This window comes from Eptesicus fuscus, chromosome 7 (assembly GCF_027574615.1).
Source record: "Eptesicus fuscus isolate TK198812 chromosome 7, DD_ASM_mEF_20220401, whole genome shotgun sequence".
NCBI lineage: Eukaryota > Metazoa > Chordata > Mammalia > Chiroptera > Vespertilionidae > Eptesicus > Eptesicus fuscus.
In genome coordinates this window covers 48,431,840-48,450,351 of record NC_072479.1, presented here as the reverse complement: position 1 = coordinate 48,450,351, position 18,512 = coordinate 48,431,840, and the positions used below count along the sequence as shown (strand labels likewise).

The window sequence follows — 18,512 nt, the reverse complement described above, 5'->3', positions numbered from 1 at the left end:
TCTGAGGTTTTCCTTTAGAGGCTAAAAAGTTTTCAAAGGAATTCATTGGAGCTGAGGGAGGGAGTTTACATACGCCGTGGTCTAAATTGGCTTTAAACTTCCCAACGTCTTCCAACGAAGATGTATAGAGCGCTCCTTTACCTTAAACACCATTTTCAAACCAAAAGTGAGCACAGGTAGGAAGCAGCAAAGATGTCCGTACATCTCTGCTCACAGCCAAAGCCACGTAGGGAGGGAACGACGCTGAAAGGAACCCACAGGTCCGGTCTGAGGAAGCCATGCTCAGTCTTGGCTCCTCAGTGATACCGTCCGTTTATGGACTGATCTGTACCGAGGGCCATGCTAGCACTGCATGTGTGTGTGTGTGTGTGTGTGTGAGTGTGAGTGTGTGTGTGTGTGTGTGTGTGTGTGTGAGAGTGAGTGTGTGTGTGTTTGTGTGTGTGTGTGTGAGTGTGTGTGAGTGTGTGAGTGTGTGTGTGAGTATGTGTGTGTGAGTGTGTGTGTGTGTGTGTGTGTGAGTGTGTGTGAGTGTGTGTGTGAATGTGTGTGTGTGTGTGTGTGTGTGAGTATGTGTGTGTGTGTGTATGTGTGTGTGAGAGTATGTGTGTGTGAGAGTATGTGTGTGTGAGTGTGTGAGTGTGTGAGTGTGTGTGTGTGTGTGTGTGTGTGTGTATAAAAGACAGACAGCATATAAACTTGGATAGAATATACATTCAGAAAACCATGGAACGGAGGTAACCTCTAGCCATTTGTTCACCAAGTTCGTTTCGGCTGCTTAGATCTCCTTTGCCTGGCTGGCCTAGAAAGAACATACAGACAGCCTTGCCTCAAGTTCCACATGTTCCATATGCAAGCTCCTCATTCCTACCCTTCCACCCACTGACTGTCCACAATGGCCACCTGTCCCCACCTGTCCCCCTCCACTCTGCCCATTACACCCCTTTCTTCCTTTCACCCAGTAAGTACTAGCTTCCTGCCTGCTATGTGTCAGGCACAGGACCAGGCCAGGGGCCCCACGCAGGGGGCTTATCGACTACGTGAAGAGACATATTTAGACAGATAACTGAAATAATTAATGACTTACCTCTTACATGTGTTGCTTCTATCTGGCCGATATGATCTAGCTTCTTGTTCATTTCCTTTCCTTGACCATTGTCTGCTTCCATCCCTCCATTTGGCCCTCGGGACTGCATACATCTATTTCTATGATTTCCCCTGGGTATCTGTATCTGTTTTCTCTCCCAGTCAGTCCCCTTCAAACTCCTCTTAGAACCACTTTCCTAAAGCATTGCTTTCATCTTTCCTTCTTCTCAGAAACGCACAGAGTAACCTACTGCCTCCCACGATAAACCCAAACCTCTCTGCCTGGCGCCCTCACCCTCGACCATGTTCCCTCAATGCCAGGTCAGCTGGATTTCCCAGACGCTCCCCTTCTTTTTGGCCATTTTGCTGGCTGTCTCAGATGGACTCTTTCATTTATGCATTTACAACCATGTGGTTCTTGACCTGGGATGCCTTTCCTTTCATTGTTCCAAATTCTGCAAATTCCAGACCAAACCCTGCCATGCTATTCTGAACCAGAGTAGCCCTCCCCTTCAACTTTTCTATAAGAGTGCTGATTTTGCTGACACGATAGAAATGAATTTACAAAGAACACCCAGTTGGTTTAGGGCAGTAATTTTCAATATATATATATATTTTTAACTCATGGCACACATAAACTAATTACTAAAATTTTGCAGCACACTAAAATATGTATTCTTTTTGCAAGTCTGACAAAAAATAGGTATAATTTTGATTCATTCACACCGGACGGCTATTGTGTTGGCTGTTGTCATTTTTTTATTTGACAATCTAAGGGAAAAGAGGTCAGTGCTCCAGACCAAATAGTCAGGTTCTGCATGTCTTTCCCCCCCTTAATCCTCACCCGAGGATATGTTTTAGAGAGGGAGGGGAGGGAGGGAGGGAGGGAGGAGAGAGAGAGAGAGAGAGAGAGAGAGAGAGAGAGAGAGAGAGAGAGAAAGAGAAACATCAGTCGGTTGCCTCCCATAACCTGCAACCTAGGTATGTGCTCTGCGGGGAATCGGCCCCCAGGGCATGGTGTATGGGACGACAGTGCAGCTGAGCCGCCAGCCAGGGCAGGTATTGCATGTTTTCAAAATTCTTGCGGCACACCAGTGGAAAATCGCTGGGTTAGGGTAATGACTCCAGGGCACCAAATCTCCAAAACTGAGAGCTGCACATATAGTGGACCCTTTCTGATTAATACGTGCATGTTTAGGAGTAAATATTTTAGGCTTTGTGGGTCATCTGGTGTCTGCTGCAACTACTCAACTACCCTGATGTAGTGCAGCCAAAGATCAAACATACACAGCTGCACTAAAATCATTTATAGAAAGGGGCCGCAGGTAAAATTTGGCTTTTGGGCCACAATTTGTTGGTCCTGTTGTAGAAGAAGAGGAGTGGATAATGGTGAGGATTCCCTCTTTTGGGTGGCAAAGCACAACAGGAGGTGTCCCTGAGATCAGCCCCTTATCTTCCCCGGCAGCTCCAGGGCTCCTCTGAGACAGTGTGTACCCTAGGAGAAGATTCCCAGCCTAGAAGTCATCACCATGGGAACTGGGGCTGTGACCATCTGTTATAGCTATTTTGGTCAACGAAGAAGAAGAGATATCGGAATCTACTTCTTTGCCTGAGTTGGAGATCCGGCGAGGTGAGAGCCGCCCGCCTGTCTCATTCTCCAGTCATCCTCCAGACTGGCAAGAGGCTTACTGGTCAGGAACACAGGGCCCAAGGGCAAATCTTCACCCATCTGTCTCCGTGCCCGGCACTGCCCTTTCATTTAATCCTTACAACAACCCTAGTCCTTGCAAGTGCTTTATCAGCCTATTTATTTTTCACACGGAAGAAATCGATGAGGTTCCTAGTCACCGTGGGCCTGATCCACAACAGAAACGGTCTTGTGCTTAGCAAGGTGTGTTTGGAGAGTAAGACGCCCCCTGCCAAGATTTCGTATTTCCATTTGGATGTGATGAAATAATGAGAGTACCTCATTACTTCTAGTCCTTACAACGACCCTTCAAAGAGCATATATTTTTTCACTGTAGCCATGGTAAATGGGGCTCATTGGGGTGAAGTAGTTTATGCAACTTTGCCCACTTGGAAAGGTCAGAGCTAAGGTTCAATCCAAGGGTAATGACTGGCCCAATAAACCTCTGACCAGCCCTCCGAGCCCCTGACCTAAAAAACCAAGTTCAATGTGTTTCAAAAGCCCCCAAATGCTTGCTCTGTGGAAGTGAGGGGCTTTGTCACCTTAGTGGGCTCCAGGGTCCCCGAGGAGAACCTCAGAGAAGCGGACAGGCCAGCCAGCCCTGAGACGTGGGAAATGGACCCAGGCACAAAGCAGAGGCAGCGTCGCCCTTTCCCTGACCACGCCCGGGTCGGGGCACCTCCTGATCCAAACCGCGCCAGTGGCCGGTGATGGCGCTGGCCCTGCCCTCACACACCTTGGCGGCGGCGGAGGGAGGTGGGCTCTTACCAGCCTGTCATGTTAAAGTCCCTGTAGAGCATCTTCTTCCCCAGCTCCTTCCTCTGCACTCTCCTTGGAAACTCCAAATGTGTGAATTCATTTCCCAGCAGGTGAGGCTGCATGAATGCCTAACAGCAACAAGAGAGAAAACACACACACACAGATTTAGAAGAAAAAATACGACTCAAGGATGTTTTGCAAATCGAGACAGGCCATACATATTTCAAATACACACAAAATCATCCCCATATTTTAAGGAAAATAGATTTAAGAACCTCAATGCAAATAGAAATCACCCACTTAACTTATTAAGGGATGTAACTTTGTCATTTGATGTGAAAAATGAATTGTAAGCGAAGACACGTATGGATGGCCAACGCTGTCAGGAAAAGCGGCTGTTTCTCCCAAGGTTCGCTTTTTAACTCAAATCCAGGATGGCTTCCCTTTCCTGCTGGCATGCTGGGGAGGCAAGAGAGCCCCCCTCTCTCTCTGCCTCGGCGTTCTCTGCTGTCCTCTCCCTCCCACTCCTGGGCCCCAAGGCCTGGCCTTTGAAACCCGTGAGTCTCCAGGTCAGCACAACGGCCAGAGCGAGCGGGCTGGGCGCATAGACAGAGCTTTCTGCCGGACGCCCTCCCTTCGGCTCTGCAGCAATGTGGCCGGGTAATTGGAAGACGGTCCCAGAGCAGATGGCTTCCTCCCCTCCCCCAGATCCCTGTTCACACTACGAAAGTATTGAGCAAACAGCTACTTAGGGAATTGCTTTGAAACAACAAACAGTCTCATTGTCAGGTTCAAAATTCAGATCCAGCTCTCCAAAACATGAAACGCTCCAGTGCGAACTCCCGCTCAGCGGCCACGCACCGTGAGCCACCGAGGCTTCCCCGCCCGCTCCTGCGCGCCTGGGAGCAGCATGGGGGCGAAGTGAGTCTTCCCTCTCTGCTTGGCAGGGAAAAGGGTGGGCAGAGCAAACCATGGCCTGGCCCTGCAGGAAATCAAGGGACCCCTGCAGCAGCCAGATGGCCCCGTCCTCAGCCCACTGGAAATAGGCCCCTCCCACATCTTTCCCAGGACCTGACCCCGGCGGATCTCCCGCTGATGCTCACAGTGGTTTCGGGGGTATTCCCGGGGAGTTCGTCACCAGCGTATCAGGAATAAAAGGAGGCAGCTGAACTGTCACCGGCTGGTCAGATTTGGCCAGATAACGGAACTGGAGCCAGTGATTCCGAGCAGGATTGGGTACGTGACAGGCAGGGCCCGCCTGAGGGTGAGGAGGGGACCTGTCCTTAGGCCGAAGCCCCGCCAGGTCTGACGGGAATTCTAGGTCCCCTCTGAGGGGCTCTGAAACCTTGGCTTGGCTGCTGATACAGGTCAAGGACACTTAACACTGAGTTTCACAGAAGTTCCCTGGGAGGGAAGAGGGAGAAGGGAGGGAGGGAGGGATGGAGGGAGGGAGGAGGAAGGGGACTAATACTTAATAGGGCAGGTCAATGGCTTGGGCTTTCGGGGAAATGGACTTGGGTTTGAATCTAAGCTCTGTGTTTATCACTCATAAGCTGTATGATTTTAGGAGGTTAACATCTCAGGCCTCAGTTTTTTAAACCTGTACAATGAGATTAGTTATGTATTTATCTCATACTATTTTAATGATGAGATGATGTCTATAATGCACTTACTTTGGTTGTCTCCGTTCATAAAAGAAAACAATCATATCCATTTAATAGCTATTGGGCCCCATTACATCCGGAGTCCTGTGCTAACTGCTTTGTGAGTTCTCACTTCACCCTCCCAATCACCTTACTGGCTACATAACCCGTGGGGCCCAGTGCAAAATGAAAATATGGAGTCCCTGTGCAAAATCAAGAATCCAAGAGCGTGACAGCAGAGCAGGAAGCCGAGCCCAGGGCCCGTGCAGCTGCAGGCCACATGCCCGTGAAGCCAGCTGTGGGTACCGGGCAGATGCTGCTCTCCTCCTCTATTTTGGTGCACCCACGACCATTAGGGAACAGAGGCGTAAGAAGTCAACGAAGACGAGCATCTCTATGTGCCCTTGATCACCTCCCAGAATGCCGGGACTGTGTCGGCGTGGAGTTCTGTCGCACCCCCTACCTCCCAAGCTGGACCAGACACTTGATATGCTTTGTGTCACTACCCCAGCCGTCCCAAAGGTTATCCCACGGACTCAATTTACACACGAGGACACCAAGGCCCAGAGAGGTTAAGACACGTAGCCTGAGCTCTTAGCCAGGCCTGTGTGGTTCTAGAGCCTGTGCTTCCTGTCGCCCCCAGACCCGCACCCTAACCCTTCTGCTGGCCCTTTCATCTTCCCACACACACATTCACAAAAACCAGTAAGGGGACAAGCGGAGGCCTGTGATCGTGGTGCTCCCAGACCACACAAAGTCAGAATCACAAAGAGGTCCCCGTGGGGATCCACCATAGCAACAGTGCCGCTCTGCACACAGCGAGGCCGGAGATGGCCCTGACATTATGCTACAACAAGGTAACCAGAAGAAATGCATCCGCGTGACGAAAGAAACCAGTGCAAATCCACACGAAAGAACTCTACGCTGTCTTTTACAACGATGCCACAGAGACGACGTAATGACACAGAAAGAGGTGATGTGTCTGTAAAAAGCAGGTTATCAAACAATGTGTGATGTGAGTGTGAGAGCTTATGTGAACTACGTCATATATACACAGATCTCTGTGTAAGATATACATGTATGCAGCTGTCCCTCCCTACCCACGGATGCCGACTGTACACATTGTTCTACGCCGTTCTATAGAAGGGACCTGAGCATACGTGGTGGTCCTGGAACCAATCCCTCGCAGACGCCGGGATGACTATACATAAATGAACACGTGTGTGTGTAAATATAGACACACGCCACATGTATAGTATATGATCAGCAAACACATTGGATACGAAGGTCATTCCCAAGTACATTTCCTCACCAACCTCGGTGACTCACAGGAGCGAATGTACAGAGTTCCAGGCATTTTGTCTCTTAATCGCAGGATGAGTGGACGCTCTGCCGTGCTGTACGCAGGTGCCCTCCCGCCTCCCGCCCGCATACACGTGCATGGCCAGTCGCGCGGGAAGATCTGCCAGGCAGATGCCCGCGGGTAGCTGGGACTCCTCGGCAGCTCTGCCATCTGCAGGGGCCACCTCACCTCTGCCTCTGAGGATGAGCAGGTGCAAAGGGGCCTTAAATTAAACACTGACATCTGCAGCCCCTTCCCACGCAGAGCCTGTCAGGGTCTCAACAGCCGCCTGCTTCTCCCATGATGACCAAAGGCAGCTCTAGTGCATCCACGCCGGATGCCCTGGATTAGCTGCACCGAGTTTTATTACCTCTAAGGGGAAAGGCTGCCAATTAAACTGTGCACACTGCTTTCTTACTACTTCAAATTTTTATTTCATTCTTTCTGAAAGAGCTCCTTTCGACTCAGACGAGCCTGTATTGTCTACCGCTACCGTGTGTATTTGAAAAGGAATATACAAGTGAGGTGTATTGGCTGAGGTCTTCCAAACCTTTTTCACTTTGAGAATCCAGCGCATCAGCTGTCAACTCTGAATCATTCACGTTCATGCTTTTCCACACAACGGTGGCGTGTGTTCCGTGGGAGCGCTGGTGAGGCAGCGTTTCTTAAACAATCCACAAAAGAACGACAAGCCTCCAGCCTGGGGTGCGGAGTTCTGGGGTCCGCTTTGCAACGATCTGGAGCCAGCTTACTTCTGACTCGGCTTCGGGAATGCGGCTGAGCAAGTCTCAGCGCTGCCTCCCAGCCCGGCCTGTGCACAACTAGTTGGATCCCAAAAGGTTCAAAGAGTGCTTTGCTTTTGTCTGCAGGGCTTTCTTCTAAGCTGCTGGGCTCCCGTCCCCGCAGGTCTGGGGCTGCTCTTTTGCTGTCTGCACATGCCCAGGGGGTGACGCCCAGGTCGTGCCTGCCATCTGGCTGACAGCAGCAATCCACTGCAACACACCCCAGCTTCAGATGTGTCAGAAAGGGAAGAGAGGGCATCTTAGCTCTGAGGATACTGTGATGTTCAGCCCCCACTGGTACCGATGCCACCTCCTTAGATTTCTCTATCGTTAGTTATTTTTCTTCCTGTCTTGCTAATTGCCACAGCATATCTCACATGGTGCATGATACAGTTCCTGTCACAGCCATGGCCTGCCAGAGAATCTGTGTAATCCATGGGTTCCTCTGACATATTTTTTACTGTTTGTTTTTTTTTTTTTTAAATATCACCATCCACATCCTAATTATAGGCCTCCTTTTTACCAGCACTTTCCATACTCATGACTGTTGCATTTGTCAGACATGATGGAGTTACTGGTGTCAAAGAAAACAACAACTCAAGAGCTAAGTACAAGCAGAGAAAACAGGTGGCTGATTAATGAAAAGAGATGCTAAAATATAATGGGACATACACGTTGGTTTGCAGAGGAAAAGTGCACTTCTGCTTATTCATGCATCTCCATACTTAAGAGAGTTTACACATATGGTCTGTCCTCGTAAGCTTAGCTGTTACATCAACATAGTGGAGGGTTTAAACAATAAAAACTTATCTCTCACAGTTCTGGAAGCTGGGAAGTCCAAGATCGAGGTGCCAGCAGATTGGCTGCCCGGTGAGGGCTCTCTTCCTTGTTTGCAGACAGCCGCCTTCTCCCTGCATGCTCACATGGCCCACCCCCTGTGCACTCATGGAGAGAGAATCCAGCTCTCTGGGTCTCCCTTTGTCAGGATGCTAACCCTATCAGATCAGGACCCCACTCTTGTGACCTCACTTAACCTCCTTACTTCTGTAAAGGCCCCCATCTCCAAATTCAGCACACCGGGGGTAGGGCTTCAACATATGTATAGGGTTGATATATGTACAGAAACTCATCAGAATATCATAGCATGTTAGGACAGCTTTCTATTTAACTTACTCATATTCACAAATATTTCTACCATTGGACATAGGTTACTTTGGTTTAAAAAAAAAACCACACACACTAAAAATTTTTTTTGGAGAACCGGGTTTTTTAACTTGGTTTTAGAGAATAGCTGAGAGGAGCTTCACTGCCCCTTCTTATTCCAATCATCCGAAGGGAAGCTAAGGTCACGGGGAGGGGCCAGCCAGGGTGGGGCCTGCTCCAATGTGGGGGGCGCAGAAGCATGCTGCTTCCCAACAGGCCGGCCCGGGGACCTTTGTTCTCAGAAGCAGAGCGGCCCCACAGCTTGGGAACCCACAAACATCCTCTCCAGGCCTGCCGGGATCAGGGACGTGGCTGGTTATGTTAATCACTGGTCTACTACCCTGTGGCAAGCATCGCTCAAGTCAGCATTTTGGGATCTTGAATGTCGCAAGTGATTTTACTTCTAACTCAATGTAAGCAACATATGCAAAGTTTAAAGTCTGTAAAGTGTGGAAGCAGGAGTTTGTTAGGTTCTTTTCTACCATAAAACCTTGTGATTTACTGATTCCAAACTTGTAAGATTCCTGGACACTTTTCGCATGTTTTACTCCACTGCTCATACCTGGGCAGCTCACCAGTATGTCCACGTGACTATGGCCTCTTCCCAAAGTACATTTCATAGGGATGCTGGCCTGTTAAAAATGTGGACTTTAACCGGATGAAAATCCAAGAAGGGAGCAAGTAAAAACTCCAGACACTCCCCTAAACATTCCTTATGTAGCTGATATGCTGGATATAGTTTTTCTTTTCCTCTCTGACGATGCTATTCATATACACGTATGTTAGAAACATCTGCATTGGATGAAAGTAATAGCAGCTAATGATTAAGTAATAATACACTTAAACATGTTTATTATTTTTAAAACCTCAGCTACACTCCAGTGCCCGGCACAGCACCTAACGCAATAAAGGCTCTCTAAGTAAGGGTTTGCTGAAAGAATCAATACGGAACATTTCAACCTGCTTTACACAATTGCTTTGAGTGATTAAACTCTACAAAATAACACAGCACAGCTTTCAATCTTTTGAAAACATTAAAACTAAGGTCCACAGCATATAAAAACAAATTTGGACACACACGATCACCTTTTAGATTTAGCTAACTTCGTAATTTGACCAGTTCCTTCCTGTAAAACCACATGTGTGGGTGGGTGGGTGCAGTTATACCATTTATTTATTATTTTTTAAAATATGTTTTTATTGATTTCAGGGAGGAGAGAGAGAGAGAGAGAGAGAGAGAGAGAGAGAGAGAGAAACATCAATGGTGAGAGAGAATCATTGATTGGCTGCCTCCTGCAGGCCCCTACTGGGGATCGAGCCCGCAACCCAGGCATGTGCCCTTGACCAGAATCAAACCAGGACCCTGCAGTCCATGGGCCAATGCTCTATCCACTGAGCCAAACCAGCTAGGGCTGCAATTCTATCATTTAAAATCCCATGATATTTCACGACCCTAAGAATAGCTAAATAATGTTATTTCTCTTTTCTACTAATAAGCATGCCAACTAGAAATCTAGAAATTTGGTTTATACTAAAATCTAATTTAAAATGTGCTGGCATGCCCCATGTGAAAAAATGGACCGCTTGTTGTACCTCCATTTTTTTATCCTAAAACTTGAGGCTTTCCCTCAAGGACACATAACAGCGTGCGCCTGAGGGGGAGGCGGGGAGGAGGTACACCTGGAGTTCACGTGTGTGCCACACAGCACCTGGGGGAGCCGGGGAACCACTGCCCTGGCAAAACCAAAGGCTGGTCACCCCGGGTCCTAAGGGCTCTGGAGAACACAGGGTTGCTAAGCAGAGGGCAGGACACGTCCTTGTCACTCAGGGTCTGGGCAGCTGAGAAGAAGCTTCCAGACAGGATGACATCTGCCAGTGACAAGAAGAGCCGTCTCTCAGGAGAGGATGCTGGAGTACCCGCTGTGCCAAGAAGTGGCTGGACGCAGGGCTGGGGCCGGGGGACTGGATGTCTTCTTCTGACCTCTCTCCTCTCTAGCCCTGGGCAGCAACCAGCTTTTGGGGGGCAGGGGGTGAACACCGCACCGGGACCCTAGAGGGAGCCTCTGAGTTGCGGAGGGGCTGGAGCAGACAGGAGGGAGCAGGCTGGAAGAGGAGACCCTTTTGGAGAGGAGTGGGTGAGGAATGTCAGCCAGGTCTGTCTCCTCCACAGCACAGGGTCCTGAGCCCCACCCTCCAGGCTGGGGAAGGGCTGTGAGCACCTTGGCAAGGCAGGGAGAGGACGGGAGGGAAGCAGGAACCAGGGTCCCGGACAGTGACGTGTGTGTAAAGGTTATGGGAGGAGACGGAGCACCGGCTTCCTGGGGACATAGTGAAGACGGGTCCTGAGCTGACTCCAAGCGACCTGCTGGGGAGCACAAAATGCTTCCTCCTTTCGATAACTTTTATTCCTGACGCCTGTTGTCAGCTTGCCAGTGAGTGGTGTCGGCCAATGAGGAGACTAGCCCAGGTTTGGGGGTATCAAGCCAAAGGAATGTGTGCATCTAACACAGGAGCTCCTGGGCGGGCCAGGCACCAGGGGCTAAGAATTCAAAGAATAAAGGAAGAGGGTCCTCTGGTCAGAGCTCACACTCCCGTGGGGGAGACTGAGGAGAAACGGAGATATCCCCGGGGCTAAGGGACCAAGAATGGGGAGGGAATCGGAAAAGGATCTGGGAGTTGGCCAAGCAAGGGCTCTGGGGCGTGGGCAGCAAGAGCAGATGCAAGGAGGCAGGAAGTGGCCGGTGTGGAGGGGCAGAGGCGGCAGGAGTGTATCCTGTCTGCCGCTCACCTTGGGCTCCTGTAGGGCACCAAGGAGGGCCCTTCCTGCAAAGGGCAATACACAGCTAAATACAGTGAGAGTACTTTTTATAAAGACTTTCCAATGAAAAAATACATATATACACAGCAAGGTGCTCTATCGTAAGTGTACAGGTTGATGAATTTTCACAAATTGAACACGCTCGTGGCACTGGCACCCAGATCAACAAACAGAGCGTTGCCAGCACCCTGGGGTCAGGATCCCGTCTGATCACCGGGGCTCCCCAAAGGGAAGCACGATCCTATCCTCCAGGCTGGTGCTGCCGACTCTCTATCCCTACGGAACCCGAGGGCAGCCCCCCTCGCTGGACGTGAGGCCCGTGAGATCCATCCATGTCACCGTGTGCGCTACGGCGTGTTCGTGCGGGGGCTGCGCAGCATCCCCCCGTGACTGCCGCATCCACCCCCCACCCTGCGCCCCGGGCCCGGGCCCGTCTGGGCTGTTGCCGACAGTGCCGTGTGCACGTTCCAGTCTCCTGGTGACGCCTGGCACACCTCGCTGAGGTGCGCACCTAGGAGTGACTGCCCAGCTTTCAGGGTCACTGCCAAACCCTTTTTCCAAGTAGCTGTCCCAATTTCCACTCCCATCAGCAGAATGCGGAAAGTAAAGACACTCGTGTCAAGTGAGAGAGCAGATCCCGTAACAGGGAAGGTTTCGTCAAGGCCTCTAGCTAGAAAACTTTTATCTGTGTTCATTTTTAAAAAAATCTGCAGGCCTCTCGATATTTGAAAGGAAGTTATCAAAATGAGGGTTTTCAGTGTTTAACACAAATCTTTACAATAATTAAGCAATTTATCCTCTCTTAGCCCCGAAGGGGGAATAAGCCTCGTCAGATTACACGAGAGGAGAACGGGAAGTCCTCCGTTCCAAGATGATTGATCATGAGAGGAAGTCTAAGGTCACAGATGAAATGAAATTAGTAACGTCAGCCGAACCGCCGGTGACCACAAATAGTCACACTAACATCACACGGGCGGCTCCCCAGAGCCCCGGCGGCCTGCCTGGCTTACAGGGCAGAGATGGAGTATATTGGTTTGGGAAAGGAAGGAAGGAAGGGAGGGAGGGAGGGAGGGAGAGGGAGGGGGAGGGAGGGGAGGGGGAGGGGAAGGGGAAGGGGAAGCGAAAGGGAGGAAGAAAAAGGTGAAACGGCTGAGATCTAAATACGCATGGGTTAGCAGTGATGGGCAACCTTTTGAGCTTGGTGTGTCAAACTTCGCCAAAAAACTGAGCATAACTCGGGTCGTGTGTCAGTTTGAGGAAAAAACATTATTTCGCAAATGTTTCATCCTCAGGAGCAGCAAATGTTTCATCCTCGGCATGCGGCCGCCTCAGCGGCCGCGTGTCATCAGAAATGGCTACGCGTGTCAGTGCTGACACGCGTGTCATAGGTTCGCCATCACTGGGTTAGACTCTTTCCTAAAGAATTTTCTCAGTCTTAATTTGTCCTTAAAAATCGCAAAAATAATAAGAACCAAGCTTGAGTCTATAAGCTATGATAGAACTGAATGCTGATGAAATTCTGTCTGGTTTATGTGGATGTCAAGAAAGGTTCACGTTTAAATTTTGCATGGGATCAACCAGAGGGAAGGAGCATGCCCCTAAAATAACTCAAATTGTAAAATTTCTATCTTACGATAAAGAATCCCCCATGGAAACTGGTATTCAAATGGACATGTTACACAAAATTGCCCAGATCTGTCAACTCTACCCAGTTTAATGTACAGAACAGGGGGTAAAAACTACTCATTCCCACAAAATATATAAGGTTTCCATATTCATTTGCCTAATGCTTTTTCTTCCTAAGTAAAAACTGGAGGAAAGACATTCATTTGAAGAAAGAACAACTCATGTCAGCAAAAAAGGATATGCCTGCATATCTGGGATCTCTCCGCCTATGCAAATGGCACTTAGACGTTATATAAAAGGCCACAGACGTGGTCCCAATGGCAGGGTGGCCATGAAAAAGTCCTTCCTGCATAGTTAGATGTGAAAACTAAGAGGTTTTATTTGGTCTCTGGTCTATTCACTGTTGTAAGCACATTACACATACTGCAGTATTAACCCATTAATCCTCACACCATCCTGTGAGGGTCCTGCAGTTACCTTGTGTCACAGAGGAAGCAACTGAGGCACAGAAAAGATGTGACAGCCAGTTAAGTGTCTGCCTGAAAAGCCTCAGTGAATCCCACCTACCTCTCAAAGCAGAATGAGCCTGACCTTATTTAAAGGGGGCATGATATTACCTCGCTTCTTTACACCCAGGCAATTCTTAAGGGACCCTGTGGACAGATGGCTCTGACTTTATGCGCCCAACTTTTTATTCAGAATGTTGGGTAGAGGGACCGGGGGTTTTACAGAGTCTAAACAGTGTATATGGGTAGCAACTGTGCAGAAAAGATGAATTTATTTTTAAAGAAGAAAATTTAGGGATACATTCTCATGCTGATTGTGTTCTGCCATATGGAATGTACCTGCTTAGGTCTACATAGTAGGTTCACAATGCCTCGGCATCAAGTCTCTGACTCACCCCAACCTGGAATAAACAAAATGTCCCTTTATACTCATTTTCAAAATCAGGGCTCTGGAAGTGGTGGGGTTCAATGATAAGGGTGAGTGTCTCAGAGTCTCCCCGGAGCCAGGCAGGGCTCCCGGGGCAGCCGAATGGAAGCTGTGCCTCCAAATGCCTGGGCAGCGCCCGTTGGTAACACCAGTGTAACCAGAGGGATCTACAGTCAACATGAAGAATGTCAACTACGGAAGCCTGCCATGTCTCCCATTGGACACTGTGAAACTCATATGCAGCTCTGTGAAAGGGGGTTCAATGGGGATTGGAGTGACGTTTTCCATGATTCAATCATCGAGCAGAGCAAAGTGGTGGTGAAGTCGCTTCCGGATGACGGAAGCCAGACTCTCAGATGTGACCACCTGCTCTCAAGGTCAGGTGTGATGTCGAGGTGGCAGGTCTATCACATTTACTCACTAGCATACTTCATTCTCCCGGTTATAGCCTCCTGTCTTAAAAAAAAAAATAAAAAAAATATATATATTATTGATTTTAGAGAGGAAGGGAGAGGGAGAGAGAGAGAGAAACATCAATGATGATAGAGAATCCTTGATCGGCTGCCTCCTGCATGCCCCACACTGGGGATCGAGCCTGCAACCTGAGCATGTGCCCTGACTGGGAATCAAACCACAACCTCCTGGTTCATAGGTCAACACTCAACCGCTGAGCCATCCTGTCTTAAAAGCAAGTTCAGGCTCAGGGAAGGAGTCTACTTTTTGGAAGATAGCTCTGAAACCAGCACTAGGGAATCAACTGGCCAACAGAAGAACCAGACTCGGTGTAGGAGGCTGGGGCAGGTCCGAGGACACCACAAGAAATCATCTCGGATAATACTGCACTTGGGTGAACCAACCAAATGTGTATTTGAAACCACTTTATCTCTTCCTTATGCTGCCCTTGGTGAAACACAGCTGCAGGGCTGGAGCACCCACAAGGACAGAAGTACACTGTTGGAAGGTTTGATGGTATCAGCACATCTTAATGTAATCAAACCAGAGTTTAAAATATGCCCAGCAGAAGGGAAGGGGAGCCGTCACCCTCACGCCTACGGTGAGCTCTGCGGAGAAATGCTTAAGGAGCGGACCGCGTTCCCGCCTATCTGGGCCTTGGCTCCACCCACACATGCTGTCTAGTTTGCTGGACCCCTTAGTGTTTCATTTCAGTCACCTGGGAAACATTAATAAAATTAAAGCCCCGCCGAAGAGCAAGGCTTATTCATGACTCTGGGATCACCAGCCCTCCCCAGCTGCGGGGGCAGAAGTCAGCCCGGCCCCTTCATCACACACCTGCCACATTCTGTGTGAACACGTCAAACCCACAAGCCTGCTTGATTAATCACCGGCCCAGGAATCCACGGAGCAGAGTTCACATTACACTGGGAGATGCAGGAAGGGCCCTGGAGGTCAGCATGCGAGACCAAACACAATGAACGTGCCTGCCGCACCCATCATCCTGTAATCTGCTTCCAGCTCCATAATCCCCCAAATCCACACCGTGCATTCCAAGGACATTCCTCTGCACACGGGTCCAAATGGTCCAAGTACCAAGGGCTCCAAGCCCTCCCTCCATCCAAGAAAATCATTAACCATTTCTACTAGTCAAACAGCCCTGGGGCTGCAGACAGCTGCTCAAACCCAGCCTCTAAGGACCTAGAAGTTTTAATAATTCTATCGTAAGTGTTTCTTCACACCTCATAAAAATAAAATTTAATTTGACCTAAGAAAAAAGACTACACTGTTAACTCCCCAGCTATGTACTCATTTGTTTAAATCGTGTAAAGGAGACAGCTATCATTACACTAAACTGCTTCACAATTAGTTCCAGAAAAATGTTTCCAAAAAAATGAATCGGGTAAAATTCGGTGCACTCAAAATTATAAGATATATACAGTAGGTCCTCGGGTTACGTCGGAGATCCGTTTCTACCCGAGACGTAATGTGATTTTCGCCCTAAGTCGGAACCCACCTACATAAGCACCTACGTCACCCACACGGAACACATACACAGCAGTAATGAAGTGAAACAGTAAAAAAAATTTAAAAGAAAGATAACAATTCCTGACCTTTACTTGTGGTAAATAAATAATAAAAAACATAAAGCACATTCGAAATGACGGAACTTTTTTTTTTTTATAAATAAATGGGAGATGGCGACATAACCATGAAACGACGTACGTCGAGTCTGACGTAACCCGAGGACTGCCGGTCGTGTATTTTATATTACCGTGGGATTACTTCTCATATCAATTTCAGAACATATGATGACTATCACATGAGAAGTATTCCATAATCCCACTGAGGAGAAAAGGAGACGCAGAGATCCCGAGTGGGGGACTTGAGGTCACACAGCCCAGGCCGGGGCTGGGCTGAGAGAAGTCCAGGTCACACTGATATCATTTTCAAGATTTTACCCTAAAAACATCCTAATTCTCTCAATATTTTACTGTAAAGATTTCACCACGAGGTTATTGTATGCTATAAATCCCCTAATTCAAATACTTCACAAAGATTCGCATCACCGGTCACGTGACTACTACCACTGGATCTGTTCCTTTCAAAGCGTACATTCTTAGACTCCTACAGGAGAAGACGCTGGGCAACCAGGATATTTCATATCCTGTTCACTCACACTCCTGTTGTTGGGGGAGAAGAGTTTTGTAGAGAAAACTACCTGGTTTAGGAGCCAGGATTAAAGAGAAGGGGGACAGTGTGCTTCCCTTTTAGAAATTCAGACATTAGGCTCAGGTCTGGGAACTAATAATGTCCACACTAATTGTTCAAGAGCGACACCAAAACACCCATTACTCTGAGGAACATCAGGAGTGATTACCAAGTAAAAAGAAGAAGAAAAACATTACTGTGGTTTGTGGGCCAGTAGGATTTGAAGTGTCAAGACTTTGATGCATCACATAATACCAAATGAGAACTGGGTATCACAAAAGAATCTGCCTAAGTGATTTCATTTAACCCGTACACCTGCCTTCTGAGGTTTTCTATGCCCATTGCAGCCGGCGAAGCTGGGCTTGGTAAAGGGCCTTGCTGAAATCACAGCCTCGTTGCGTGACAAAGCTGAGAGCTGAAGCCATCCCCAAATAGACGACTGACACTCAGGAATCTGAAACATGTCAGCATTCCGATCCCTCCTCAAAAGTCAACGTTTTGAGGTTTTTTTTGGTTGGTTTTTTTTTGCATCATTCTTATAACGTGAAAATGTGAAATTATTTCAAAATTTAAAAAAATTAACCTGGGATTATTACCCATTGCTTCTAGCAGGAAAACAGGAACTAGTTTTCACTCAGGGGCAAGGAGGGGATGCATTGCCGACAAGGCTTGGGAGGCACGGGTGCTGCTGAGATAGGTTTCGGGGGAAGGTGGAGGGGAAAGTGCTGTGTGGTCATGATCTAGACGTCAGTCAGCCAACAGATCCCGTGTCAGTACCTCCTCTGTACTGGTGTGAAGGCAGCTTGAGGCCCCCCAACCTGCTTTCCGATGCATATGCTTGCTAGCCCCAACCCCATTTCCGCTTGTGTCCTAGCTAGCCTTGCAAAACCTGTTTCCCTGAATGCTTACCTTAACAGGAGCTATAACCATACATAGCCCCACAGCGGGGTCTGACTGCCAGTGCCAGATGGGGTCTTGGTTGTTATTTCACTCCCCCCCTTACAACCGTCACAGGGGCCGCAAAAGCCCACGAAAAGTCCGGAAGCCTAGTCCATATTTGGGAGACAAAGAAACTAGGGGGATAAAAGGGAACACGCCTTCCGCCCCTCCCCCACATTCGGTGCTCAGCTTTGGGAAACTGATTCCCCTGAGTCACAGCACGGGTGCTCCTGCAATTAAAGTGCATTTTCTGAATCTTCTGAGCGCCTGGCTGTTTTGTCTTCCACCGCCTGGTAACTTCTGTAACACTGGTCCTGGCGATATGAGGTGACTAAGTAAGGGGCTGGTCCTCTAGACTCAGTCTGTAAGGGGAGGCAAAATAAGCCTATCCTATCGAATAAAGAGGGGATATGCTAATTGACCCCCATGACATCACAAAGATGGCAGCGCCCACAGCCAATAAGGAGGGAATATGCTAATTGACCGCCCTCCTCAAAGATGGCGGCACTCACAGCCAATAAGGAGGGAATATGCTAATTGACTGCCATGCCCTCAAAGATGGCGGTGCCCACAGCCACAAGATGGTGGCGCCCAGTCCCCTCAGCTGCTCCCCGTGCCTGCCTCCCAAGTTCCCCAGTCCCCTCAGCCCCCCAGCCCCCCAGGGCCAGCCCGAGGCACAGGCAAGCCTCGGATGGTGGCTGCCCAACTGCCCAGGGCCGCCTGAGGCTCAGGTAACCAGGGCCAGCTGAGGCTTGCGCTGCCGGCAGTGGCAGCAGCAGAGGTGTGATAGGGCATCGTCTTCCTCTGATCACCGGGTCATCTCCTGCCCTTGAGGGCTCCCGGACTGTGAGAGGGGGAAGGCCGGGCTGAGGGACCCCCCACTCCAGTGCATGAATTTTTGGGCCTCTAGTACAATACTATAAGCTCACACAGTGCTGTATGAGCACTGGGGACTGACTTCTGGGGGGTTAGGGGACACTTCCTAGAGGGAGTGACATTTGCTTTGGGATCTCAAAGAATGAGTAGGTGTTTT

At 49.0% G+C, this 18,512-nt stretch overlaps 1 protein-coding gene across 1 annotated transcript in view; it reads right to left on the bottom strand.

Annotated features, from left to right (window-relative positions):
• PPM1H (protein phosphatase, Mg2+/Mn2+ dependent 1H) overlaps positions 1-18,512 on the bottom strand; it is a 240,002-nt gene that overhangs the window by 63,654 nt on the left and 157,836 nt on the right. The window contains exon 6 of the mRNA XM_054718908.1: positions 3,539-3,657. Within this exon, the coding sequence (XP_054574883.1) occupies positions 3,539-3,657 (119 nt within the window). The remainder of the gene's footprint in view (positions 1-3,538; positions 3,658-18,512) is intronic.